Here is a 27497-nt window from a genome sequence, read left to right on the forward strand (position 1 = left end):
AACCAATTTTTACGAGACTTTGTACTTAGTTTTGTTATTGAAATGATTTAAGGGATATTGCGATGCAATGAATGTATTCTGCATTTAGAAAGAACGTATCTTTTGGAGGACCAGCGAGTGGAATGCATTGGTTTGAAGCTGTATGTGCCACAGAAAAACATGTTCTTAAATTTAACCCATTTCATCTCAGCATCAAGAGATTGAGAAAATCTCGACCAAAAGAGGGAAGAGAGAAATGAGACAAAATAAAGTGTCAATGGCTGAGAGATTCCAAACAGACTCGAAAGGTTATCCTGGAGGTTATTCTTACACATTAAGAATTTATGTTAATTTTTTAGTTAAGGTGTAATGGAGAGGCTAGAGGTAACGGCCTGAAAATGTAGAGCTGTATTCCAGTAGCCATGTTTCTTGAAGATGATTGTAGAGTGACATAGCTTTCACGTTGTGGCTGTGTGATTGTGAAAATCTTGTGTCTGATGCTCCTTTTATCTACTTTATCAACAGACAAGTAAAACATATGAATTAAAAATAAATGAATAGTGGGGGCAACAAATATTGAAATAGATTTAGTGGCTTGAAATGCTAGTGATCAATGGGGGGAGGGGGGAGGAGTATGGTATGTATGAAATTTTTCTGTTTTATTTCTTTTTCTGAATTGATGCAAATATTCCAAGAAATTATCATGATGATGAATATGCAACTATGTGATGATATTGTGAGTTACTGATTATATATCAGGAATGGAATGATCATTTGGTAAGAATGTTTGTGCTTGTATGTGATGTGTAATAAATAAATAAATAATTTAACCCGTTTCTGTGGGTGTGAACCCATTATAAGAAGGGCCTTTTGATGAGGTTACTTCAGTTAAGGGAAAACCCACTTCAATCAGGGTGGGTCTTAATCCTGTTATTGGAGTCCTTTACAAGAGAATTAAATTAAGGCAAAGAAAGAGAAAGCCGCAAGAAGCAAGAAGCTGAAACCGAACCCAGAAGAGAAGGGAGAGACCAGAAGTCACTGTCATGTGCCTTGCCACGTGACAGAGAAGCCAAGATTGGTGGCAGCCAGCCCTAGGCCACCACAGTCTGCAGGGAGAAGAACAATGCCTTGATTTGGACATCTTCCTGGCCTCAAAACCACGAGCAAATAAACTCCCATGGTTTAAGCTGACCCATTTCATGGTATTTGCTTGAGCAGCCTAGGAAACTAAAACAGAGGGTCTCATTGCAGGGTTTGCATCCACCAGTTAAACCATTAAAACATTTTGCTCCAAAGAATCTGGTTCTATCTAAAATGACTGCTATCCATGGCCAAGTTAGTGACTATCCACAGCTTCCCCCCCACATGAACATATCCCCCAATCTACCATTCCCCTATTCTTGTCCCCAAGATCTTCCCACCTCTGTACTCTACCCCACCTCTACCCACCGGGTGAGCCTTCTGTGGACGCTCAGGGTAAGACTTGAGTAAAACTTAAGCAGAAATTAGGTAGTTTGTAGCTTCTGAGCCCCTCCTGGAGAGGAGTGGCCCACAGGAAAGCCACTCCAGCTCATGGACCCCGGCTCATGGAGTCTAGAAGCAGGGGTAGGAAACCAGTACTCAGTTTCTGCAGTGGGGTGGGAAGATCAAAATGGAGCTAGCTGACTAACAGAGGAAGGAGAGGCAAGATGCTGGCAAGACGTGGGAGTGCCCACGACAAAAAACAAGTGCCCAGAAATCACCACCTTTGGAGGAGAGCAGGAAAGTTCAGCAAATCAGTGAGTCACAATGTCTTCACCAGTTCCCCTGGTCTTGCCCAGGTGCATGTCCAAGGGGCCAATTCAGTCAAAAGTCAGAGTGGCTAAGTCTGCAGAGGACCAAGAGTCATTTCCCAAGGAAGCCCCACCTTCCCCAAAGAGGCCCACCGCTCCTATTCAGGCTGCACAATCACTCATAGCAAAACATCAAAAACATAACGTGCCTGCTTATCAAAAACCAAATAAATATCAACTTCCTTTGGCAGAAGGAAACCGGCTAGGTCCTGGGATGACGAACTCAGCTTTGAAGGTAGGCTGGCAGACCGGCCTCTAGCCTCAAATCCATATGTGGCCTTGAGCAAGTTACGCCAGCTGTCTGAGCCTTTGCTATGTCATTTGTAAAGTGAAGCATTAATAACAGCAGTCACAGCACCATTGTGAGAATTGCAGGTGGAAATGAGAGCACCCAACACCCCACCCTGTCCCTACTGAGGTGCTCAAGAACTGTCCGTCTAACCCCCTCCACCTCCAGGGTGAGCTCCAAGAAGACTCCAACTTAGCCTTCTCCAGTTGTTGCTCTTGGTCTGGGTTTGATCTCCATTAGGGTTTGACCCCCACAAATTGATTAGTCCTCCAGACATGCCCGTTTCCCTCTTTAGGGCCCCTTCGGCCTTTGTAAGTTTTCTCAGAGAGCTTGGAGACCGACATTTTCCCATGGGTTTTGTTGCTTGTAGATCAGTCATTCCCAAACCAACCAGACCCTACACCCCTGCGTATAACAAATATTTTTCATAACTCTCTTTTACTCTCCTGAACTGAATTTTTTATGTAATACAATCTACCTACACATGATTCTTTTGACAAAGAAGTTATAGTCCCCTAATTTTAATATAAACATAAAAGCCATGATAATAAAATCGTACATGATTTTACAGGTAACCCTCAGATTCCATCTGCCACACCAGAAGAAGACATGGTGAATTTGGCAGATGTATGAATTTACTTACAATGGGTAAGCTTGTATTTAAGTGAAGATAATTTTTAATTGAATACTGCCACTTTTTCGTAATATTGGGCATTCTACAATGAGGGTCAAATTAGTATATTCCTACAATGTGGACAATCCTCCTGAACAGGAAAGCCACAAGTGCAGACCAGTGCGAAAGTGTTGTGTGGTATGTGAGCCGGATTCTCATCAGGAATGTGATTTTTCAAAGCGGATTAAGAGTCGATAAAGTTCCAGACAAAACGGACAACTTACATGCAATTTACGACATGGTAATTGCATTCCAGGAAAGGTATATAATAAAATCATGCAAAAAAAACAAAAAACAAAAGAACCACTTCTTGTACATAAGTGAAGTTGAGTTTGGGGCTCATATGATTACAAACTGGCTTTTCACCCATGTGAATGTTTCCTCAGGACGTTCAAAAGTTGTGCAGGACTCAGGACAGTTCCTCATTGCAAGAGGCTGTTGTTTCAATTTCCGCATCTCTAAATCCCAGAGGAATCATCCCCCGTCATCACGACAACCAATATTTTTTAAATTCCCAAAATGCTCCCAGGGGAGCCAAACTGCCCCAAAGAAAACCACCACTATTGTGGCCTGAGAACAGGAAGGCAGGCACTAATTACTATCCTCTTTTTAGTATCTACTGCTGCATATTTGTCAAGCTAAAGGAATTTAAGGATCATCCAGGTCCCAGGTTTCCATCTAGCATGGAACATCAGGAGTTCCTCGAAACTCTGTCAGAGCTCTCCTGCAGTCCCAGTGAATCAGGAGTACAGCCCAGACATGTATGTTTTATACACTTCTGACAGGAGCTGCTAAATTCTATCCATTCTTATCAATTCCTATACCTCAGTCCTGTAGTAAGTGGGGATTGAACCTAGAATTCCTGACATGCCGGCCCCAGATGCCCAAGAAGATATAGTAAAATCTATGGGTTCTTGTGCTGGATTTGGGAAGCCTGTGCTGTGCAGCCTTGGATGCACCATTTGCCCTCTCTGGGCCTCAATGTCCTCATCTCAAAATTGGGTAGAGAAGGGAAGCTGCTCTCCAGCTATCAGTCTAGGATTCTCTGTGCCCCACTCAGGTTACACATCCCCAAAGCCATCATTTGGTAACTCCACCTCTTTATCCCCAGGTTCCCAGGAAGAGGCCTCAATCATGTGCTTATTTGGTTGAGGTGTGTGTGCACCTGCCCCTGCTCTGAGGGTGAGTGGTGTTGCCAGAATGCCCAGGAGACCTGGCCTCCTTTGTGCCTCCCTGCCAGTGTTGACACAGATGGGAACTGATGAAGCCCGGGGTAATATAAGTCCTGTTTATAATATAATATAATCTAAACAGATGACCAAGGGGGTCCTAATGAAACTTGGTGCACAGTTACTCTTTGCCTGGCCCTGCAGAACTGGTTTCCAGGGTTGATTCGAAGGGGCTGAGCCTGGAATGGCAGCAAGAGCACCTATGTTCCCAGCTTAGCAGTCAGCCTTTTTTGGTCCTGAAAAACAGAATTAAAGAATTATTTTCTTAGAAGTTTTTTAAGAACTGACTTAAGGGCAGAATTATTCTCCATCATCAGGATGAGGTCAGGGATAAAGGATGGCTTACAACAAGAGCAAAGGATGCGCAGGTGTTAAGCAGGCAGAGAGGGCAGGAAGAGCATTCCAGCTGAGGGATCTGCACATACCAAGGTCTAGTGGTGGGAGGCAGGAGGGCCAGGGGGACCTGAGAGACAAGACTGAGGGGCAGGGACGGTGCACAGAGACTGGCAAACATGTCATCAAGGGGCAGATATACAATTGAAATATACACTATGTACAGAAGAGTCCACAAGTCTAAGTATAGAGCTCAATTAGTTTTCACAGGACACGAGAGTTCAGCCTCTAGATCAAGAAATAGAATATACCGGTTCAATTGCCTTTTGGTGTTGTTGTTTTGTATGCTGTATGGTGGGGGTCACATTTCATTCTTTTTTCATGTGACTATTCTGTTGTTACAGCAGCATTTGTTGATTTTGGGTGGGGAGGGAGGTGCAAGGGCTGGGAATTGAACCCGGATCTCCCGCATGACAGGCGAGAATTCTACCACTGAACTACCCATGTACCCCCTTCAATTGGTGTTTGAACAAATGCAACTGGGGGCCAGAGTGGTTAGGAAGCCTCCTTTTTGAGGCCTCGTGACCCTGCAGAATAGAATATTTTGATCTGTATCCCTAGAGCAGCAAACAGTCATTGAGGTCATTTTAATAAAGGAGCTGACAGTATCACATCTGCGTTTTAAAACAGTCCCTTTGCCACAATAAGGAGACTGGCTGGAAGAGGAGTGGAGCGGGGTCTGAGCGGGCAGGCCAGTGAAGCGGCTTTTGCATTCATCCAGGTAAGAAATGAAGTTAGTTGGTCCTAGAACAGAACGATGGTTTCAGTTTAGAAGATGGACCGTTGTAAAATGATTAGAACAAGACCTCCAGGGCCACAGGCCACCCCTGGGTCCCAGCCTGCTGACTCCCACCTGTTCCCTCAAGCCTAAAGGCCCAGAGGAGAAGTCACATCCACAGCTCAGTGCAAACTAACCCATATCTGGGTTATCCTTAACCTGTGCAGCAGGTTTGGGGTGCCTCTCCCCAACCATCAAATTCTTTCTGACTTTATATGTTCTCATAAAACAGAGCTTGGGTACAGCCATAGCCAATAGAGCGACTGCACTCATGATGACACTGTTTCTAATTACTTTAGATGCCCAGATTATCCCCAGGCGTCAGTGAGTTGGGCAGAGGAGGGATGGGAAGGGCAGGATGTGTGACACCCCACAGTAGCCTCGGGTTCCCTCTGGAGAACGTGTGTCCAGCAGTCGGTGGGTTCCAGAGTCTCTGAGCTCTGCTGCCAGCCGGCTGCGTGGTAGACCAAAGCTGCAGCGGCTGGCCGGAAGCCAGTCCTCGGGGAACCATTAAAGGGGACTGCTATGTTCTGTTTGGGGTGCAAACCCACACTCGCCACTTAGGTACAGATGGTGAAGTGGGTGCTTCAGAGGGAACTGCTCATTTGGACATATTTCAAATGCCCACTTTTACTACCCATTCTCCATATAAGTCAAGTATTTCAAATGTTTAAATCATGCCCACTGATTACCCACTTCGAACATCTAACTCAACACCCAAGGGTATTGCATTACTTTAGAGCCAATTAAACTCAATTTACTTGAATATCTCACAAATTCCTACAAGATGCAAACATATCATCCTTTAAAACAAGTTGTTTATGGCCAGTAGGCATGCTATTGAATCCAGCTATCCCTCTCCAGGGAAAGTTTCCTTTTAAAGTTTCCAGTTGGGAATAGAAAGCCTATAGGTATTATCCAGTATTGTCCAGGACACAACCTCACAACCACAAAAACAAGTCAAAACCCAAGGCCTATCAGCAGCGAGTCAGTTATGGGCCATGCATAAAAAGAATCAGCACAGTAAGTACCTGGGTTGCCCTTAGGCTTCATGGAAAAGCCCTACATAAATGCTAATCCAGAGCAATAATCACCTGTCAATGGGTATATTCATCTATCCATGAACTAGATCATATCTGCAGAAGATAACCTCAGAGAGAAAGAAACCATACAAAGCCCAGTTAGCTGAGTGTTCTTGAAACTGACCCACCAGCCCATTATGACAGTCACCTTCATCTCCCTCATTTCCACCTCACTCCCAGACTTTATGCTCCAGTCATACTTACTGGACCTACTTATCATCCAAACTGGGACACTTTCAAGACTGAGAGGGGGCATATTAATAAGTTTATTGGGACAGCAGACAATAACTGAGACTGTTCTAGACTGTCTGGGACTTAAATGGTCTCCCTAGCCACATGGAACTACTTAGGGTTCCCATAACATGCTGACACAATAAGCCCGCGAAAATACCACACAAATCAAGGCCCTGTGTTTGGTGATGAGCAAAACAGATGTGGCCTCAGACCTCTTGGAGCTTTCAGGCTTGCAAGAGAGATGCATGTAATTGTGAGAATTATTGGGTACTAAAAGAGGATCTGCGGGGTTATTGGAGGGTGGGAGTCACAGACATTCAAGTTGAGACCTGAAGGATGGATGAAGAAACTTACCTGTTTTTATGACCCGGGACCTATCTGGATAACTCAGCCATCTTCACTTCCTCCTCCATTGCCTGCTCTTCCAGTTGAGTGACCTTCCTGAGTGCTCATTTGGCCCAGTCTACACCTCAGGTCAGGTCCAGGCCTGACAGTTTCGCTCAGGTGACAAGTAACCAGGTAACTTTGACGGTTCCAGGAGAATGCTCGTGGATAAGCCATGTGGGGTCCTTAGCCACGCCCCCTTCTGTCCTCCTGAAGTTTCTGAAGAGCCATCAAAAGTCTAGTCACACAGAACTCAGGACAATAAAGGCATACAGAGAACCAAGATTGTGTACCCAAAGCACCTGGCAAAGACTCAGACTCCCAGACCGCCAGTCCTCACCAGAGCACTCAAAAGCACAGCCCACAGTCCAGAACTCCAGGTACAAAGCAGAAAAGTCATAGCAGGTGAACCGAGGGGCATAAGATCACATGATTTCCTCCCGCACCAGGTTAATACAGCACCCATTTACGAAATGTTTGCTTTATTTTGGCACACACTAATAGTAAAAAGAACCACCATGCATTAAGCCTTTATTGTGGGCCAGAAACTTTACCAAGTGATCACATGCACATCGTCTTATTTAATCATCAGGCAGCCCATAAGGCTGGCAGAATTATTGTCCCTATTTTAAAGATGAGGAAACTGAGGGCCAGAAGTTATCGAAATGTGCCTAATTTCTCTGGCTCACATGGCTAGAGAATGGCAGGTCTGAGTGTTTCTGGAGACTGTGCTTCTGGCCTCTGTTCTGTGGACTCTGTCACAGGGTTAAATGAGAGCCCAACAAAGAGTGACTCAAAATATGCTAACCTTTTTAAGTCCCAAAGGTAGGTGAGTATGTCATTAGCAGAGAAACAGTTTAGCAGGAATCTAAAACCTGTGAACACCAAAAAGGAAACTACAGATCCATATCCCTCATGAGTGTAGATGTCAAAATCCTTAACAAGTAGAATTCAGTAATAAATAAAAATAATTATACACCACAGCCAAGTGGGACTTATTCCAAAGATATAAGTGTGGTTCAATATGCACAGACCATGCAATCTATCACACTAACAGGCTAAAGAAGAAAAAGAACATCTTAACACAGAGAAAGCAAGATTCAACACATTTATGATTTTAAAAACTCTCAGAAAAAAAAAATAGAGAGAGAGAGGAGAACCTCCTCAACTTGACAAAAAGCATCTGCAAAAAAATCCTACAGCTAACATTATACTTAACAGCTAAAGACTCAATATTTTCCCCCTAAGATCAGGAACAAAGCAAGGATGCTCACGGTCACCACTTCCATAGTGCTGGAAGTTCTAGCCAATGCAAGAATGCCAGAAAAGAAAAGGCAGACAGATCTAAAAGGCTGAAATAAAACTGTCCCTATTTGCAGATGATATGATTGTCTACACAGAAAATCCCAAGGAATCTACAGCTAATCTTGAACTGATAAGTGAGCTCAGCCAGATCTCAGAATACAAAATAAACATACAAAACTCTAATATGTTCCTGTTTACTAGCAATGAACACATTTAATTCAATCTTAATTAAGATAAAACCCTGAAGTACTTAAGTGTAACCCTAACAAAACATATACAGAGCATGTGTGCTGAAAACTGCACAACGCTGATGAAAGAAATTTTTAAAAAATCTGTTTTCATGGATTGGAAGGATCAACATAGTAAAGGCAGCAATTCCCCCAATAGACACATAGGCTGACCCAATTTCTATCAAAATCCAGCAAGATTTTTTTGTAGATATAGATAAGACTTTCTAAAATCTACATGGAAAGCAAAGGAACTAGAATAACCAAGATGATCTCAAAGAAAAGCTGGAAGTCTTACACTTGATAGTCACTAGACATCAAAATGTATCTGATACTATAGTAATCAAGAGGTTGCAGTATTAGAGCACGAGTAGACAGAGCACTGGACAAGACCAGAGCCCAGTAAGGGACCCACACATATATGGTAAAGATAGCACTGCAGAGAAGTGAGGAGCCGACGGTGTTTCAAATAATGGTGCTGGGTCGAGGAATCGAGGAAACCTCCTTAACCAAAAGGGGGAAGAGAGAAATGAGACAAAATAAAGTGTCAGTGGCTGAGAGATTTCAAACAGAGTCCGGAGGTTAGCCTGGAGGTTATTCTTACACATTATATAGATGTCCCCTTTTTAGTTTATAGCGTATTAGAGTGGCTGGAGGGAAATACCTGAAACTGTAGAGCTGTGTTCCAGTAGCCTTGTTTCTTGAGGATGACTGTATAATGATATAGCTCTTACAATGTGACTGTGTGATTGTGAAAACCTTGTGTCTGCTGCTCCTTTTATCTAGGGTATGGACGGATGAGTAAAAAATATGGATAAAAAATAAACAAAGGTTAAAATAAATGGAGTAGATTGAAATATTAGTGGTCAATGAGAGGAAGGGGTAAGGGGTATGGTATGTATGAGTTTTTTCTTTTTTATTTCTTTTTCTGAATTGATGCAAATGTTCAAAAAAATGATCACCATGATGAATACTCAACTATGTGATAATATTGTGAGCCATTGATTGTTGCACCAGGTATGGAATATTTGTATGTCAAGGATGTTTGTAGGTTTGCATGTTGTTTTTATAATAAAAATATCTAAAAAAACAAAACAAAACAGTGAGTATGATGTAGCAAATGCAGCAAAATGTTAAAAGTTGGTAAATCTGGATACCAGGGTAGGGGGTGTAGTTCTCCATTTTTGTATTTTTTTTTTGCAGTGTTCTAATAAGTTTGAAATTATTTCAAAATTTTAAAAAAATGTTTAAAAAAATAATAATGATGCTGGGTCAAATGGATATTTATATGGAAAATCATGTGAACTTTGACCCCTATCTCACACCACACACGAAAACAATTCCAGGTTGATCTTAGATCTAATTGTCATGGGTAAAACTGTGAATCTTCTAGAAAATCATATAGGAGATTATCTTCATAACCTTATTAGGCAAAGGTTTCTTCAATGGGACACAAAGCCCTGACTGTTAAGGAAAAGATTGATAAATTGGACTATATTAAAATTAGGAATTTCTCTTCGTTGTTTAGAGACAGAAGAGCAAGCCATGGAGAAAGCATATATTTACAATGCATAAAAAAAACTTCCCTGATCATTAATTTCTTCATCTCTAGGGTCAAATGAGATAATATGTCTAACGGGATCAGCACACAGGAATCACTCCATCAGTACTTTATTTTGTTCCTCTTACATGGACGGCATCCAGTCAGGATGCACTTCAAACCGTTCTCTGGCAAACAGAACCTCTCCCCTGTTTTTAACATTCCACGGAGAGAGAAGTCAGAAGGGTCTCCTCAGCTCTGCTTTTATAAACCTTCCAGTGTGGAAAACATTTTGGAGGGTACCACCTTCACCTGCCCGGCTGCAGTCCGCAGCATGCTGCGTCCTAAATCATAAAGTGGCATCATTAAGAGACGGCAGCGAGAAGGGGAAGACAGGGTTTTACTTTCATCTGTCTCAGCTCACTGGAGGAAATTCCCCAAGAACGCTGAAAGCGGCAGGGAGGGAGTAGCCAGGACGTGAGAAAGCCCTCTCTTGTTTCAAACATAATATTATTTATCAGACCAGTCACCGGGATTTCCAGAAGCGTGGAAGAGGGAGTTTTCAGGATATCTCCAGAGGGGTCACCTCGTTCCTGCAGAGACAGGCCCAGGAGCAGCCAGAGCTACAAGGGGAGCTTGCTGACCTGTGCGGGTGGAAGAGCGTTTGGGGCAAGGCCAGGAGCAGAGGCCACTATCCCCCCACCCCGTGGGCCACCAAGGTGACAAGGTTTGGATCCTCCCCGCCCCCACCTTGAGATGGGCTCCACCTGTAGTTACCCCCCTCCCCCCGCTCCCACCAGGAAGACGCTGCGTCTAGAAGCCTCAATTGAAGCTGGGGGGAGGACCAAGACCCTGGGATGGGCCATGGGCCTCATTCCTGACACCGCGACAAGTACCTTCCACTGCGGGCAGAGCCTGTTCACACCCCTTACGGCCCCTCATCTCTTTACAGCCCTGTGGACCCCCATTTTATAGTTTTCTGTATTGAGCCTTGGAGAAGAAAAGTGAATCACTCAAGGAAGTTCCAAGGACTCATTCCACTATATCATCCTACCTCCAATCATGTTACCGGTAATAACAGTTCGTATTACCATTTTGAGCATCTCTTTTTGTGCCAGACATAGGACCCGGACATTTGTCCAGAATGACAACCCCAGATGTAGGTGAGGGCACCCCATTTTAAGGACCCAGAGAAATGAATACCGGTAAGAGATAGTGCTTGGTGCCGGACATGTGCTAAACACTTTAAAGCGTAGATTAACTCCGCAGTCACTAACCATCCTGCCAGAATAGGTGCTAGTATCCTCTCTCCATTGTAGAGACGGGGGCACTAGGCTCAGAGACAGCAGGGAGATTGTTTGAGGTCCCATAGCTAGAAAGCAGCAGACCTGGGATTTGAACCCAGGATTCTTTCACTCTTTTGCATCTCCAGCAGTACAGGTGACTTACCCCAGGGGACACATCTAGGGCATGTCAGAACCGGGTTGAAAGCCCTACCCCCACTGAGCACGCTGACCCTTCCTACCCTGCAGTCCTGGCAAGAGCAGGCTGGAAGGATGGCTCGCGGCGTGCAGGTAGCCTCTTTCTGCCACCTAAGAGCCATCTCCCTGGAAATCAATCCCCAGAAACAAGCTCTGTAGAGACAGACCCCCTCCATGGGCATCAGCTGCCTTCCCCACAGCCTGCTCAGGCTGGCAGAGTGTCCTGTGCCAGTTTTCCTCTCTCTGCCTGCTGCTCTCTGGTTGAAACCAGCCCCAGGCACTCGCTCTGTCCTTTGGTCCCCACTGAAAGCTCCGGATGTGAGGGACAGAGAAGCTCCTTGGTGAGCCCCAGGTGCCCTTCTGGGAGGGGGGAGAGGAGTGGGTGGGGGGTGAGGGAGAGGGGTGCTGGGGAGTGGTTCTGGGGTTGTCGGGAAGGGGTAACCTAGCAACCACTGGGCTCAGTGCAGTCACAAAGCAGACAAACTTGCCCACAGAACTGAGGAGATTTCATGTTGTGTTGATTTGCCTCTTGTCCCTGCCAGGCAGCGGGAGCGTCTCGCCCACATGCTTTAGCGGGCACTTTGCTTGGTGAGTCCTGCGGAGAGGAAGTGGTCAGGAGAGCCAGGTCATGGCCTCAGGGAAGGGCCCAGAGGGGCAGAGATGGGGAAAAGGGAAGCTCTGTCTCTGGGCTGGTATGAGCATCCAGAACCCTTGTGCCTGGCTAGATGGGATCCAGGGGGAGGAAGGAAGGAACAGGGCAGGGCAGGGCAGGGGCAGATGGCAATGGGCTTGGCCTGTCCCGCTCTAGAAAAGGCAGGCCTGGCCTGGTAGAGTCCCTGGTGACCTCTTCCACACAGCTGGGGGTTGTGTCCCGTCAGTGGCTCATAAAATCAATGTAGTGGGTCATGTCTAACACTTGCAAAATGGAAACAGCAAAAAAACAGGATAAAAATATCATTGCGCATCCAATGTAGTGAGGATCAGTATTGCCTCAGGACAGTCTTGTTTCCATTTGATATGCATGTAAGAGCATATGCACACGCGTGCGTGAATTGAGTCATTACGTGAAAATGAATTTCTTAGTGTGGTCACAGTCAAAAGCATTTTAAAGTCTCTGCTCTAACAAGTACCTTTCACAGGTAAGTCTGGGGCTTCCCAATGCCCTGGCTTCAAGCCTGCAGCATCTACGTAGTCTAGAGTCCAGCCCAAAGATAGCCTCAAGAGGCAGCTCTGCTCTAGAGAAAAGATCTTTAGGGAAAACCTCAGGAGCCTTAAGTCAGGCTGTCTGGGCTCTGGTTCCTAGTTGTGTGACTTCAGTCAGTCTCTTTCCATGCACCCTAACCTGAAGAACGGCAGCCACTGGGGCCTTCTGGGGTCCCTTGCAGATTCTGTGACTCCAAGGGTTAATTCCTAGAAGATTCTGATTTCCTGTCCTACTCCCATCCCAGCCCCAGAACCTGCAACTGTCATCCTTTGGTTCTGTGTATGTGTGTGTGTGTGTGTGTGCACGTATGTGCGCACGTGCATACATATACACGTACTGTATATGCATACACATATACAAGCATATCATGAATATGTATAGGTATGTATATACTTCAGGTCCCTAGATTCAGGTTAATCGTAATCCTTAGTTTCAACACCTATCATCTTTCACTCATTTATCCCTTTATTTAATCATATAATGAACACCAGTAAGTGAACCACCCATATAAAAAAACTAAAATATTACCAATAACACATCTCCTTATGTGCTCGTCTCCTATCCCATCTCCCTGCCTTCCCTCAGAAATAGCCTGTATCTCATTTTTGCATTTAGCATTTCTTTGCTTTTTTTTCCATTTTATCAGATATTTATGATAATTTTGCTTGCAACTTCATAGGGAAAACAAAGATATCATGTTATATGGTCTTTGAGAACTTGCTTTCCTTCACGTAGCGTTATATTTGCAAGATTTCCATGTCATTGCATGTCACTATGGTTTATTCATTTTCATTGCAATGTAATATTCCTTTGCGGAATGTGCCATAGCTTGTTTATTCATTCTTCTGCCATTGGATGTTTAGGTTGTCACCACGTCTTTGCCATTTTGAATGTTAGTAGGGGTTTCCTTATAAATAACCCCTGCAGCACAAATGCAAGAGATGCTCTTGGGCATATATCTGGGAGAGGAACTGCTGGGTCACGTGGCATGCAAGGGCTCAATTTGACAAGCTATTGCCATTTCCTCCCCAGAGTGTCTGTTCCAGTTTACATTCTTGCCACCAGTGCCTGAGAGGCGTTCCTGTACCCATCATCTTGTCAATACTGGTATTAAGTGCACTGGTGTTTATTCCACAAAAAATCCTATAATGGCTTCAGAGGTGAGAACCCGATTGGTTGGACAGCCACTGATGAGGTAAGGCCAGAAATGTCCACTCTAATGGCTGAAGAGGTGGGGAGCATGGGGGGTAGGGAAGAGACAAAGGTGGCCTTGGTAGAACTCAGCAGGGTGGGGTCTAAGAGAGGTAGCTCTCTCGTCTTCCACTACCAGTCAGTAGGGCTCCGGTGGGTTCTCAGGTCTGAGTTGGCACAGGTCACAGGCACAGTTCTCTGGGTGGGGAGAGGGCGTGTCGGCAGGAGGATGGGCGCGATGGGCACAGGGACCCCACAGTCTTACACAGGGGTGGTTTCCTGTTCGCAGAAGTAGAGGTGGCTGGCTAACTGGGACTTTCAGAGAAGGTTTATTTCTTTGAGTCCCAGATCCCTTACAGGCAAATCAAGGTCAGAACAGGCAGCCCAGGGGCCTGGTCAGCCAAGTCCTCAGAGGGTCCCGGGGCAAAACGCCTTACTTAGCATTTCCAGAGTCCACCTCTATCCCTCCAGAGGGCCTCCCTTCCCTAGGGCCACCAGGAGGAGTGCAGACAGGGGGCAGGCAGGGGCAGCTCCCAGGTCCCGGGCAGGGAGAGGCCCACCCTTGGATCCTTGCTGGTCTTACCTCTTTCTCGAGGGATGGAGGCTCAGCATCCTCAGGAGGAGAGAAGGGAGTGCAGAGTGAAGGAAGGAGAACCTGAGATGGCTTGTCTGCAGCGAAGCGAGAGCTTGAAGCTTTGCTGCAGCGTCACAGCCCTGACGGCTGCCCCATCACCTCCTCATCTCTTGGGGGTGGGTGGGGCAGGAAAAGGATTTGTTTGTGTGGTCCAGCCTTGGCTCCAGGTTTGGCTTCTGGACGCTGAAAGTACCCCTGAGGTCACTGGGGGATGGCCTAGCCCATAGATGGCTTCTCCTGGGCTGCTGGCAGCCGGCTGGGGCCAGCCCCGGCCCCTGAGGTATATATAAAGTGCCTTTGCTCTGTCTCCAGTTATTTGGATGAGAAGGTGGGTCTATGGTTTCTCTTTGTGGCTTTGGAGATAACCTCTGGGGGGAGACCAGGGCCCTGGGACATAACATCTGCGTTATCTCAAATGAATTCTACTCCCTGCTTAGACATCCTAGGAAGAGAGAAGAGTCACTGGGATGGGATTGCATCAATTGGGAAAAGGCTCTGGGGGAGGCCTGGCTTTGGGTGCCACGGGGGAAGAGGGGTGACATCCCTGGAAACCAGAATTCAGAGTACCTCGGAAATGGGCTCTGCAATCAGCACTGAGCTCTGAGCTCTGAGCTCTGGTAGGCTCCACTGGCCGAAGGAGGCTCCATTAGCTTCTCCTCAACTCTCTCATTCAGTCCAAGGGCCAAGCCGAAGTCTGAGAAGAAGCCAGAGCACAGACCAAGAAAACATGGGGATGGCGGGCCACAGAAAGAACCGGTGATCCCAGGGATTGTGAACTTCCAGTTGATCCAAGAGGCCGTGAGGACCCCTAAGCCCCAAACCCCTGGCACCTACCGCTTTGGCCGCCTCAGCCACCACTCATTCTTCTCCCGGCATCACCCACACCCCCAGCACGTGACCCACATCCAAGGTAGGGCTGGGGTCAGCCGGGGCCTGGCTGCTGGGGGTGGGGATGGGGTGGGGGTGGGGAGGCAGGAGGGCCATCACTGGTCGGTCTTGAGGACTGATGCCCCTGTTCCCTGGCTGAGGCCCAGAGAGGGTAGAGACTTGGCCAGGGTCACAGAGCTGCCCACTGGCACCACCCGGACCCGAAGCCACCGTCCTGGTTACCAGTCCAGGCTCCTCCTCAGAGCAGCAGGAGAGAAGCACAGGCTCCCAGAGCAGACCACGAGCCCCCTCCAGCAACCCCCTACTGCCAGGTTCTCCCCATGTTATAAATCAGAGAAACCGGTAGATGTTTTGCCCCAGATCTGTGCTCTGTTCTCCAAATCAGGCTACTTTACCGTTTCAACTGCTCATCCATTAGATCTTTATGGCGTGGGAACTACAGGCACTGTTTTAGGCCCTGGGGACACAATAGTGGATAAAGTAGGCCCAGGTGCTGCCCTTGTGGAGCTGACACTCTAGCAGGGAAGGCAGTGAAATAAGAGATGCCAGAGAGCCATAAAGCTAAGGCAGGGTGGGGAGCTGGATGCTTCTAAAAGGTACAGGGAAGACCATGCCAATAACATGATATTTGGGCAAAGAATTAAGGAAATAAAGAAAGAGATGCGTGAATCACGCGGCTATCAGGAGGAAGAATGTCCCAGACAGCAGGAGCAGCATGTGCAAAGGCCCTGGGGCAAGAGCATATTATCCCTGCTTGAAGATCAGCAAAGAAGCCAGCATGGCTGGAGCAGAGTAAAGGAGATGAGGTCATGTGGGCCGCAGAGGCCCCCATAGTTGCCATGAAACATCTCACTGAGTCCAGTGGGGGCCACTGGAGGAGTGAAAGCAAAAAAGTTATGGGATGTCATTTCTGCCTGATGGTGGCTTGTGCAGGGAGGGCAACAGGGAAGGAGCTAATTAGTCTGTAAACTTGCCTCCCTGTCTCCTCCAGGCAGCCCTTAGTCAGCTTTGCATAGGCTGATGGCATGGCAGAAAGATTTTGCCAGAGACCCCAGCTCTATTTCTCTCCAGTAATTTGAGCCCACAGCCCTGCTGTTACAGACTGTAATAGTCTCAGCTTCACATTGCCCCCACTGTGTGCTCACTCCAGCACTTCATTGCCCTGAACCAGGAAGTCAGGACCACCTCTAGACAAGGTCCCCAGGAAGCTTGGGTGCTTGTCTCACCTCGAGACAAGAGTGTACCCATGGGTGCTGGTGTAGGTGGCTGCAGAGGCCCTCCGAGCTCTAATGATCTGTGGACTGGCGGTTCCTGAGAGAAGCGGAGCCAGTGCTCTCCCTGCCCACTGGCCTCCTGGAGTGCTTGGGGTCCGCCCGGGCCTCCTTCCCCACAGCTTGTAACCCTTCGCAGATCTCACGGGGAAGCCCGTCTGTGTCGTCAGGGACGAGTTCTCTCTGGTCCCCTTGCCTCAGGCCTCACTCTTATCCGGCTGTCTGATGGGAATGCCTACCATCTCTGCCCCTATTGGAGACCCGCAGTCCAACCGGGACCCCCGACTTTCTTCTGGTGGGTACTTGGGCCACATCCCCTCTACCTTGAGGCTCACGTTCTCCCCCACAGGCTCCCCCAGTTGGGCAGGTGCCTGAGAAGGCGAGGGCCATTGCTGTTAGGACTGTCGAGTGCAGTGGGGTACCCTGCTTTAATCCTCATTTCCTTGGTCAGATGCACCTCTGCAATGTGTCCCACCTGCCAGGCGCTGGCCCTCACAAGTGCACCCTTTCTTAGATTATAGGGATTTACAGAGTAATAGCAAGCAGAGGGCAAGCATGTGTTGGCAACAGTCACGTGACTTACAAGCTATAGACGGGGATGATATTTGTAATATTTAGCAACTGGCGTGCTCAGACACTGGCCAATCAGAGCTCAGTCAAGGGGCTAGAGCAGTGCCTGAAGGTCTCTGCTCTGCCAAGCCTTGCCTGTTCAGTGACTGGGGTGCAGGAAAGGCAGGTGGGTGGGGGTGGGGAGATCTTGGGGAAGGGATCCAGACAGCCAAGGAAGGGCTGAGGGGTTTGGAAGGCTTGCTGCAGTGGTTCTCTATCAACCTATGTGATGAGCATTTCAGCATTCAATACAGTGCTTAGTCTATTGAATCTCTTGAATTCAATAGAATCTATTGAATCTATTGAAGCTCAGTCCTGGCAACAGGTGCCTAAAAGAGGCAAAATGAGCTTAAAGCACACTGCATCTTGGCACACGGAGCCAAGTGTTCTCCTGTGTCTCCCAGTAACACCACAGGCTAAGACCTCAACATCAGCCCCCTCTAGAAGCAACTCTGCTCACCCCCACCCTTTGAGTCTGATCCTCCTCCCTCGAGGGCTCGGCCTCCCCTTTCCTCCTGAAGATTGGGGCAGGAAGCCTGGGAAGGAGAGGAGGCTCTGCTTCTGCCCCCCTCCCTTCCCTCCCTTTACCTGGTACCAAGGGAGGGGAAGGGGTTGCAGATATCAGTTGGCGGGATCTTGTCCCTCCTCCCAGAGGCCTGGAGGAGGGAGTTGAAGGACCTGGCTTCCCGGGTGGCGATCTTCACCAAGGAGGACGAGATGAAGAACAAAGAGGTGGGTAGAGAACAAAGGGACTAGTCTGGGAAGAGATGAATGGGATCCACCCATTTGTAATGGAATCCCGCCAAGTTGGTTCAGTCACGCCTTGGAAGTGGTGAGAGAGCCGATGCATATAAACAGAAGGGAAGAGGGTCACACTAAGGGTTCAAAGGTGGGAGAGAGAATCCCTAGATGGTGAAATCTAGGAAGGCTTCATAGACGAGGTGTCATTTGGAGGCCTTTGACCTAAGTGGGCTGCACACAAGTGCATGGGGGTGTACTGAGCACAGTCAACCAGCACCAATGCACAGAACTGGCAAGTGCAGGGCATCTTTAGAGACCAGCGGGCAACAGTGGGGGACAAGATGGGAAGGGGACTTTGACTATGGGGAGGTGGAACTTGTTCTTATTCTCTGAATTTCGTTTAGTCTCTCATCTTCTAGGCAGTGGAGAATTGTGGAATGTTTTCAAACAAGGTGAGGGCATCGTGAGCAATCATTAGTGATAAAAAAGTGAAGACATTTAGGAGGTAGCTTTGAAGGTGGGTGGAAGGAGTCTTACAACAGCCCTGATACCCGCAGGCTGAATCTGGCCCTGCCCCTCATCTTGGGCAGCAGGAGTGGAGGGCCAGAGGCTCAGCTGCTCGTCTCTACTCTGCGATTTGCCCATTGAGGGCTCAGGGCAACTCAGCTGAGCTTTTTGGGTCTGACTTTCCTTATCTTTAAAGTGGGGGCAAGGATACTACCAGTCTTAACTGGTGCAGGAACCCCAGACCTTGTGCCCAGAGCCTGGCTTGGGGCAGGCTTCCTGAGACATGAAGACCTAGGGGCAGTTGAGCAAAAAACTAAGATCAGGAGCTGGGGATCCTTGCACAGGATACTGTTCTCAAATCTCTGATGGGTCAGGGGCAGGACAGCAGCGAGATCCTGCCCAGGAGGAAGAACGAGGGTGACGAGAGAGTGTCCAGCTTTCAACCCTCCCATCTGAATTCCAGGAAGAAGAGCTTTTGTTGGCTTAAGCCCGCCTGTGGCAGAAGAGCTTGCCCCAGGGGAGAGGTTCAGGGATGCAGAAGGGCTCTAGGACAGACAGGGTGGCCTGGTCCCTGCCAATCTGCCCTTCCGTTTCCAGGACAGGAGGGAGGGTGTCAACGTGGTTAGCAGGGCTGAGACAAGGCAGGATCTGGAAATGTGATCTGGCCTCCTTGTCATCGCATCCCCTCCCTCTTCTGCCTAGAGTCTCTGGTTATTTTTCTCCCAACAGAAGGAGGAGCCTCAGCGGGAGCAGGGGGCAAAGTACTCCGCAGAGACCGGTAGGCTCATCCCAGCCTCCACCCGTGCCATTGCCCGCCGCAACTCCCGCCAGGTCCAAGGTAACCAGTCATCAGGCAGAGATGGAGGCGTGCAGACCTATGTCCTGCAGGATCAGGAGCTGCTGGTGAGTCCAGGGACAGCTGGAACCAGGGCCCTAGCATGGCCCTGGTCAGAGAGCAGAGATAATGGTGGCTCCAGCTACCAGGCTCACAGCTGTGCCAACTAGGACTCTTACAATCTGCTTCAAGGTGTGGCCTCACCCAAGGATAATTGCTCCTGAGACTTTCGGACTCAAAACCCCACATTTGGCAGCCAGAAGCCTGGGTGCTGCTCCCTACTGTCTCTAGGTTTCTGCCCAAATCTTTTCCCCTCTCTAGGCCTAAGATGCATGAGCTATACAAATAGGGAAGCATGACACATTATCATGTAGGGTCTGTTCCAGCCCTGGCATCTGATGAGATGACGCAGGGGGCCATAGTGGTGGAATGAGCAGCATGGAAATGGAGGGTCCTACTTAGTGCATTGCAGAAACACATTCCAGTGTGCAGTCCCCTGCGGTCCTGCAAGGCTAGTCCCAGCCTTGTCTCTCCCACTCGGAGAGTGTCCATTCCTGGGCTTAGGCAGAACACAAAAGCCCATCTCCTCCATGTTCAAGTTCCCTCATTAAGCCCTGAAATGGATCCGTTGCTCATTCTGGTGGATTAAGTTACCAAAGGTCCCTGTTAAATGGACACATGTTCTCCAGGAGCAGTCAGACATTGATGTGTCCTGCACTTTGAAGCAAGCAATCCCTTTGGAGCTTTAAAACAGGCCAGTGGAGTGGATAAAGCAGACAGGACCCAGAATCCCCGCTACAAAGAGGGGGAGGCTGAGGCCCTGCCAGGTGGTGTTCCTTGGCCCAGGTCCCCCAGAGAGGAAGCAGCTCAACTGGGACTAGAATGCAGTACTTTCTCCACCATAGGGCGGCCTCACCCTGGCGGGAATTAGGTTCTCAGGTCACATGGGGAGGGGGCACAGGGCAGGTAAGTTGGATGCAGAGAAGGGAGATGGGCCCCAGGGCAGACCAGGGTGGGCCATGGCAGTATGTGGGTACCTGGGGTGAGGGTGGGACCCCAAGCAGATATAGGCCTGGGGACGGGCCTTGTCCATTTCCCCCTCTGCCAAGGATGAGGCAGACCTGTTGGGAACCAACTGGCTCCTACGGGTTCTAGGAAGCCTGACCACCAAGCACTGAAAAGACCTCACTTTCCTAGGACTCCAGGGGCTCCACCTCCCACCGCAGGGCCCAATACCTGCCGGCCGTAGCCACTGCCTCCGTCAGCACCCTGGCCTAGGGAGTTCCCAAAGCCTGTCCAGGACAGAGCTGCATCTTTTCTCGATGATACATGACTGGAGGACACAGGGGAAAATGGGCCCCGAAGTAGCAAAGATGCCCAAGGCTGAGAAGGCAGCCTGGAGCCCAGCGCACACGCTGCTCTGCAGGAAGGAGCCCCACGCTGGGCAGTTTGCAGAACCAGCCAACCCCGACCCTCAGGCTGACCACTGGGATTGCCCCTCCACTGTGCCAGCAGCTCTAGATTCCCACAGCTCCAGGGTGGGGAGGCCCCTGGGGTTCCCGAAATCCCCACCCCACGGATCCGAGTGTTTGGGACATGGTGCGTCTCTGAGGAGCCAACTGGCCAACTGCGCCTTTGTCTTCCCAGTGGGGACTCTGGGGTTCCGACCATCTGATGTCTGCCACCATCTCCCCACTCACAAGGCCTCTGATTCCCTGCCTGTTGCTGGGGAGGTTAAGAGTCTTCCTCCAGGACTGTGCAAAACCCCAGGCAGAGGGGCCTGTTCAGCCAAACTCGGGCCCGCTGTGGGGGGAGGGCGGCGCGCTTGCGGGGGTTCCTGGCGGGGACACGGCGACCCGGCCCACTGACCCGGCCGTCCTCCCGCCCGCAGGTCCTGGAGCTCCTTTGTCAGATCCTGCAAACAGACTCGCTGAGTGCCGTCCAGTTCTGGCTGCTCTCTGCACCGCCCAAGGGTGAGGATGCAGCACTGGGGTCCCTCTCTGCGGGGAGGCAGACTCTGACGGGAGGGCGGGGGCCTGTCCTGGTGCTCTAGTTCTGCCAGACTCAGACGCCCCTCGGGTTCCACCACGCAGCCTTCCGCCTTGGGCCTCTTCTCCTCTTTGGGAGCTCCACACGAACCCTTGCAGCTGGACCGTGCCACTGCTCCCTCCTCCCCCACTCCTCGTGCAGTTTCTGTGACCCCTCTCCTTTGGGGACCCCTCCTTCATGCTGAGCCCAGGCCCAGCTGCTGGGAGAGGGAAACCCAGAGGGTTCCTTAGAGATGGCCGCTCACACAACCACTGTGGGACACACACACAGAGCCCATGCACAGCCCGTTCTACCTGTTCACGGTTGTTATGTTCTATAAAGTCACCAACACTGAACCAGCAAACACCACCCCAGCACGCCGGGGGTGGGGGCGGAGGGAATCACTGGGTGAGGTCCCTGCAGGCCTCTGGGTGCCACATTTTCATCAACCGATCAATACAGAACCCCGTTTCATGTGTGTCTGTGTTTAAATATACCTTATCCAGCGCATGTTATTGATTCCCTAATGCTGAGCTCACCGCCCGCAGCAATTTAACTCTCGGCTGAGTGACACTCATCCAAAACAGGTATTTTCCCTGCCACACGTCACAGCCTTCTCATGCTTAGGGAGAAGACAGCCCTGCAGCAGTGCCCTCAGGGGCCATCTTAGATAGCAAAATCACCAGCAAAAAGCTCAAACCTGTGAGAGAGGTGGCAGCACCTATGCCGTGACAGGTACACTTGTGAGAGCTGAACCATGGAGCGCCACCCCATCCCACCTCAGCTGGGGACAGGGAGCGTAGTGGGTGACCCGAAGTCACCCAAAGGGGTCCTAAATCTTGATTTGGGGGTTACAAATAAGAATTAGCTAGTAGGCAAATCCACAGGAACACGACTTGTGAATAATGAGGAGCGACTGAATCTGCACGTGGGCTCACGGACACACACACGCGTTCACGCTGGTTCACGCTGCAGGGCACCCAAGTGGGGAGCCCTCAGGAGAGGGCTTCCTGCGCACGGAGAGAGGAGAAGGAGGGCCTGCTGGCACCCCAGAGAGGACGAGAGAGTGTGGCGGGCAGGAGGGCTAGCGGGGACGAGAGCAAGTTCCCGGGTGCTTGTGCGGCAAGTGGGTATGGAGCCGGTGGGGGTCCGCACACCCAGGGGCAAGGAGGAGCGTGAGGCCCGCTGGGCAGAAGTGAGGCGGCTGGAGAGGGCTGCCCGGCCAGGGTAGGGCAGAGGAGCAGGAGGCCCTGCAGGCTCCAACCAGCAGTGGGCGCAGGCCCAGACCCCGTGTCTGAGGAATCTGCCCTGGGCTGTGCTTCCAGAGAAAGACCTGGTGCTGGGGCTCCTGCAGACGGCGGTGGCTCAGCTCCTGCCCCAGCCCCTCGTCTCCATTCCGACCGAGCAGCTCCTGGGCCAGCTCCAGGAAGTTCAAGAGCAGCCGCAAGAAACACAACAACCCCGCTCCAGGTGGGCTTCCCGCCCCTCAGCTGCCCTTCTGTTCCTAGGGCTGCTCCCTTAGTCCTTTCCTCCCAGGCAAGGCCAGAGAGAGGCCTGTCCTAGAGGAAGAGGCCCCCAGGGACCCTCCAGTTCTGTGCTGGAAGGTCTGCTCCGCCAGCCCTGACAGACCGGGGAGGCCAGAGGGCATCATCCCTGCCACACCTGGCAGCCCAGGGCTGGAGAAGGCACAGCCTGCCCTCCGGCATCTCTCAGGCTGCAGGGAGAACTAATGCTAACACCAGGCAGATGGGAATTAAGTGCCGCGGGCAGCTGGAGGAGAAAGAGATTGATAACAAATTGGGGAAAGGGAAGATGGGGGAAGCAGGTGAGTAGGGCCTGAACATCGAGGCCCCCAGCACTGGCCTGGTCCTGCTGGGCGTTGGACATATTTCTAATTCATATGACCACTCACGGAGACAGCGAGTTTCACAGAAAGAAAACTGGGGCTCAGGAGCAGTTGAGTGACCTGTCCGCCACAGTCACTCGGCCGGGTCAGCCAGAGAGCTGGGCCTCAGCCCCAGGCCTGTCTGACGCTGACGCTGTGGGGTCAAGTCCTGCCCTGCTTATCTTCATTTGTTAAAACTGCAGATTCGCAGCCACCAGGGGTGAGAGCAGGAGTCTGCCTTTTTCACAGTCCCCCAGGTGATAGGACTTTGGCATGCAAAGGAGAGGGTGGAGGGAAGGAGAGGGAGGAGAAATCCCTGGTGGCGAGAACCTCCTGGGCAAAGTCCTAGAAACCGTGAGGGAGGCACAGGGTTTAGGGAACGTGACGCTGGGGGCGGTTAGTGAGAAGAGGCGGCAGCGGTAGGGGCTGGAAAGAGAAACGGGAGTCGGATCCTGGAGGGCCTTGAATGCCCAGCTAAGGAACCTTATTCTAAGGGAAGTGGGGTGCCAAGAAAGGTTTTGTCTTGTTTTGTCATTCAAGGAGGGAGTGGAGCAGCAAAGCAGATCTGTACTCTGGAAAGATGATTCTAGAAGCACTAGAATCATAGGGTGGTGTGGGTTGCAGGAACCGGGGCGAGCGTGGACGTGCTGGGACTTGGTGATGACTGGACATGAGGGTGGAAGGCCAGGCAGAGATGAGAGTGTCTCCTACAGTTTCTCATTGGCCAGACCCAGACCCAGAACCTTCCAGGCAGGGCTGGGGGTGCGGTGGGGGGCAGAAGTGTGTTTGCTTAGGTTTGTTGAAGAGGCGGCTTCTTGCTCTGAGCCTGGACTTGGTTTTTCTTTCCACCTTGAAAAGCCGGAGGAGGCAGGTCTCACTGTGACCTTGGGTGAGTTTCCTTCTCTCTGTGGCCCTCAGTGTCACTGCCTCTCAGACCCCCTCTCCCAGAGCCGTAGGGAGGAGAAATGGCAGAGGGGACACAATAGGGGTTGGGTGAAGTATAAAGCTCAATACAAGAGGAGGAACATTATTTATTGATTTGGTTTCCCAGGCTGCTCTAGTAAATATCATAAAATGGGCCGGCTTGAACAATGGGAACTTATTCACTCATGGTTTGAGGCTGGGAAAAAGTCCAAATCAAGAAAGACATCATCAAGGAGATGCTTTCTTTCCGAAGACTGGTTTCTGGAGCTGGCTGCCGATGATTCTTGGTCCTTAGTTTGTCACATGAAAGGCACATGGCAGCATCTCCCGGTCTCTCCTTTCTCTGGGTTCTGTTGATGTTCAGCTTCTTGCTTCCTGCAGCTTTCTCTCTCTCTCTAAATTTCACTCAGCTTATAAAGGACTCCAGTCATGGAGTTAAGACCCATCCTGATTGAGCTGGGCTGCCCCCAACTGAAGTAACGTCATCAAAAGGTCTTACTTACAACCCCCCACATTCATATTTAAGTATTTCATTAGGGAAGCAGGGTTTCTTGTCTTCTCTGCTCTCACAGGAAGGCTTCCTGTCTATGAGGAAGTCAGGGAGCCAAGGAAGGGGCTGAGAAGGTCTGGTGTCGCTGGCCTCCCTCTACAGCTCCAGGGGCTGGTGGGGCCTTGAAGGCAGTGGAGCCTCAGTTGCCTGAGCCTTCAATGGGGCAGAGCAGGAAGGCCCAGCCATGGACGGGTGCTTCCTGGCTCACCTGAAGGGGCCATTCTTGCCTCTCCCTGAAGCAGACAGCTGTCTGCATGTGGCACAGCCCTCCTCACCTCTCCTGCCCACCTCCTGCTTCACTGTGATGCATTCCAACCTAACCTTCCAGACTCTTCTTTGCTTTGGTTATAGCCAATCCCAAAAGAAGACAAAAACGTCACCTGTACCAAAAAGCGAAAAGCCAGGTAAGATTCCATGCAGCGGGTCAATCTGGGGGCTCATGAAAGCCCACTTGGCTGGATTCCTCAGGGAATACTTGTTTTGTACCTAGTATGGGCTGGGCTCTGGGAATCCCCAGGAAAGACCTCAGAAGATTTTCTACTGTTACAGAGCTTATAATCTACTAAGGAGGGGTGCAGACAATACAGAAAAAAAAATCTGTTGGGGGATTGGTGCTATCAGGAAAATAAAATCTAGTGCTGTGATGATGGTAAGAGTGGCTGCTGGGGTGGCTCCTTGACCCAGCTGAACACAGGTGTGGGCAGACCCCGGCAAGCAGGGCTTGTAAAGTCCTGGCATGTTTGTGGACGAGCAAGCAGGCCGGAGCAGCTGGAGCCTGGTGAATGGGGGAAGTGGGCAAGAATGGTTTATGTAGACACTGGGGGAAATGTAGGGCGAGTGGTTCTCCCGTACAGTGCAGTGGGGCTGCTTAGAAGCAGGGTGCTGGGGTAACCTGGTGAATTTTAAAACAGCCCCTCTGGCTGCCATGCAGAGAGTTGGGGTGGGGCAGGAAGGGAGGAGGAGGCCAGGGAAGGGGCTGTTGCAGTCATCCTGGTGCCATAGGTTGGGGGTAAGTGTGTTGAAGGAAAGAAGTGGACAGACATCCAAGGGGTAGCTATTCTCCCCCACTAGACTGGAAGGCCTCTGTGGGCAGCCCGAGGTCCTGAGTGCCCAGCCAAACATCTGGCGTAGAGTAGGCACTTAACATGTGTCACCTGGATGCTGAAGGAACACGATGGGGTGGCGAGGCTCAGAAAAGGGAGTCAGTTGTCCCCAGTCCCCAGCAGAACCAAGGGCAGAAGGTGTGCTCAGATCAGGCCTCCTCCCTCTGCCCAGGACCTTGCAGAGAGGAGGGTTCTAGGCAACCACTTGGGTAGCTCCCAAGTAGGAGCCCAGCCCCTTCTCCTCCTCCTCGCCTGCCTGCTATCTCTCCCTTCCCCCAGAATACATCGGGAAAGCACAAGTTCTCCGGATGCATTCAAGCCAGAACTCAGAGGAGAGAATGTCAAAGCCAAAGGCAGAGAGCTGAAGAGTTCTCACAGCTTTGCCGATCAGGCCCAAAAGTCACCCCCAAGATTTGGGGTGCTTCCACCCCTACCACCTCAACACCAGCACCTGCTCTCCTACTGCACAACGTCTGTTAAATAAAATACCATCCTTCCTTCCTTTGAGAGGACAAATACCACTCTTCTGTCAATCAGTAGTAGTCATGTGCTTTGGGTTGTTTATTCCAGGAGAAGAGATGGGCTGCACCAAACCATTCTCCACTCCCATGGATAGAGTCCAAACGCTACTGCATGGGCCTCCCGGAGTTCTAAGAGCAGAGGGTATTTGGGGAGACCTGAAAAGGGGCTCTACTGGAATGGAGAAACAACAGGACTCTGGGTAGTTGAAGCAGAAGTCAGGGAACCTGCAGCCCTCCTGAAAATAATGGTCAATACCAATCATTAAGCCCCTACCATGCCAGGCAGTAGGGCAATCATAGCTGATGACGAGTGCTACGCAACTTGTTCCACACACTTTACATGTAGTGATATATTTATTCTCCAAAGAGCCCTGTGAAGTGAAGTATTGATATCACCCTCATTTTACAGATGGATAAATTGAGGCTCAGAAGGTGAAGTAACTTGCCTAAGGTCAGTAGGTGCTATCTGGCGCTGAAGTCCCAGCTTTTAACCGCTGTACTCTATTGTCTTATGAATAGCAACCCTCTCCAAAAACTGGAATTTTTTCATATCTGAGAAGTACAAGGGTTAGCACAAATGTGGTTAGGTAAGAGGAAGGTGCATTGTAGAAATGTAAACCAGATGTCAGCTGCGTTGTGTTTATCCTTCAAGATTTAGAGAAGATAAGGCTTGAGCCTCTGGGAAATCCAGTATCTTCCTTGAGATTTCGGCCAGTCCCCTGGAAATGGGTGGGGGAGGGGTGGGCATTGCTTTACAATTTCCTGGTCACCCGTGGCTGTGACCATCTACTTCAGCCCGTGGATTCGAGCTCCATTCTACACTTCCTGACCCCGTCCATCTCACATTATTTTAAACGAATTCAGTCCCTCTGGGTTTTCCCAAAATCCCTTGCTTGCACAAAACATTTGTGTGCAGCAGGCTTCACAGTATGGATGGAGATTTGCTGTGAGTGTGGCAAACAGCTCCATGTTGAATATTAACTCACTTTGTTTTTAGAGGTCCTTTGGCTACCCTTCCATGGGGATGTTTCACTGACTGTAGCTCCCATCCAATAGCTGTGCCCCTTGCTATCTGGCTGGCTTTCTCCTCCTTCCTGTCCTCCCCCTGCCACCTGTATGCTTCCAGAATGTTCCCTTTTTTTTTTTTAAGTCAGTGCAGCAATTCAGCTTCCTCCAGCCT

The 27497-nt window shown here is 49.9% G+C and overlaps 2 protein-coding genes across 5 annotated transcripts in view; one reads left to right on the forward strand and one right to left on the reverse strand.

Moving 5' to 3' along the window:
* Positions 1-11856, reverse strand: part of SGPL1 (sphingosine-1-phosphate lyase 1) — a 106835-nt gene extending 94979 nt beyond the window's left edge. Inside the window, exon 1 of the mRNA XM_077125011.1 lies at positions 11712-11856. Within this exon, the coding sequence (XP_076981126.1) occupies position 11712 (1 nt within the window). The 5' untranslated portion in view covers positions 11713-11856. The remainder of the gene's footprint in view (positions 1-11711) is intronic.
* Positions 11857-11882: 26 nt separating this feature from the next.
* On the forward strand, positions 11883-26317 carry TBATA (thymus, brain and testes associated). 4 transcript variants are annotated; one of them, XM_077125012.1, is made up of 10 exons: positions 11883-12014; positions 13663-13825; positions 15130-15365; positions 16754-16909; positions 17876-17955; positions 19201-19374; positions 21198-21279; positions 22660-22804; positions 25022-25097; positions 26076-26317. In XM_077125012.1, exons 2-10 carry the CDS (start codon positions 13779-13781, stop codon positions 26274-26276), a joined length of 1197 nt encoding a protein of 398 aa, XP_076981127.1. In that variant the 5' UTR covers positions 11883-12014; positions 13663-13778; the 3' UTR covers positions 26277-26317. The 4 variants fall into 4 exon arrangements, with proteins under 4 accessions (XP_076981127.1, XP_076981129.1, XP_076981128.1 ...); XM_077125014.1 differs by having other exon boundaries at positions 25045-25097; XM_077125013.1 differs by lacking the exon at positions 25022-25097.
* Positions 26318-27497: the final 1180 nt, after the last annotated feature.

The sequence above is a fragment of the Tamandua tetradactyla genome, chromosome 13 (assembly GCF_023851605.1).
Source record: "Tamandua tetradactyla isolate mTamTet1 chromosome 13, mTamTet1.pri, whole genome shotgun sequence".
NCBI classification, from domain to species: domain Eukaryota; kingdom Metazoa; phylum Chordata; class Mammalia; order Pilosa; family Myrmecophagidae; genus Tamandua; species Tamandua tetradactyla.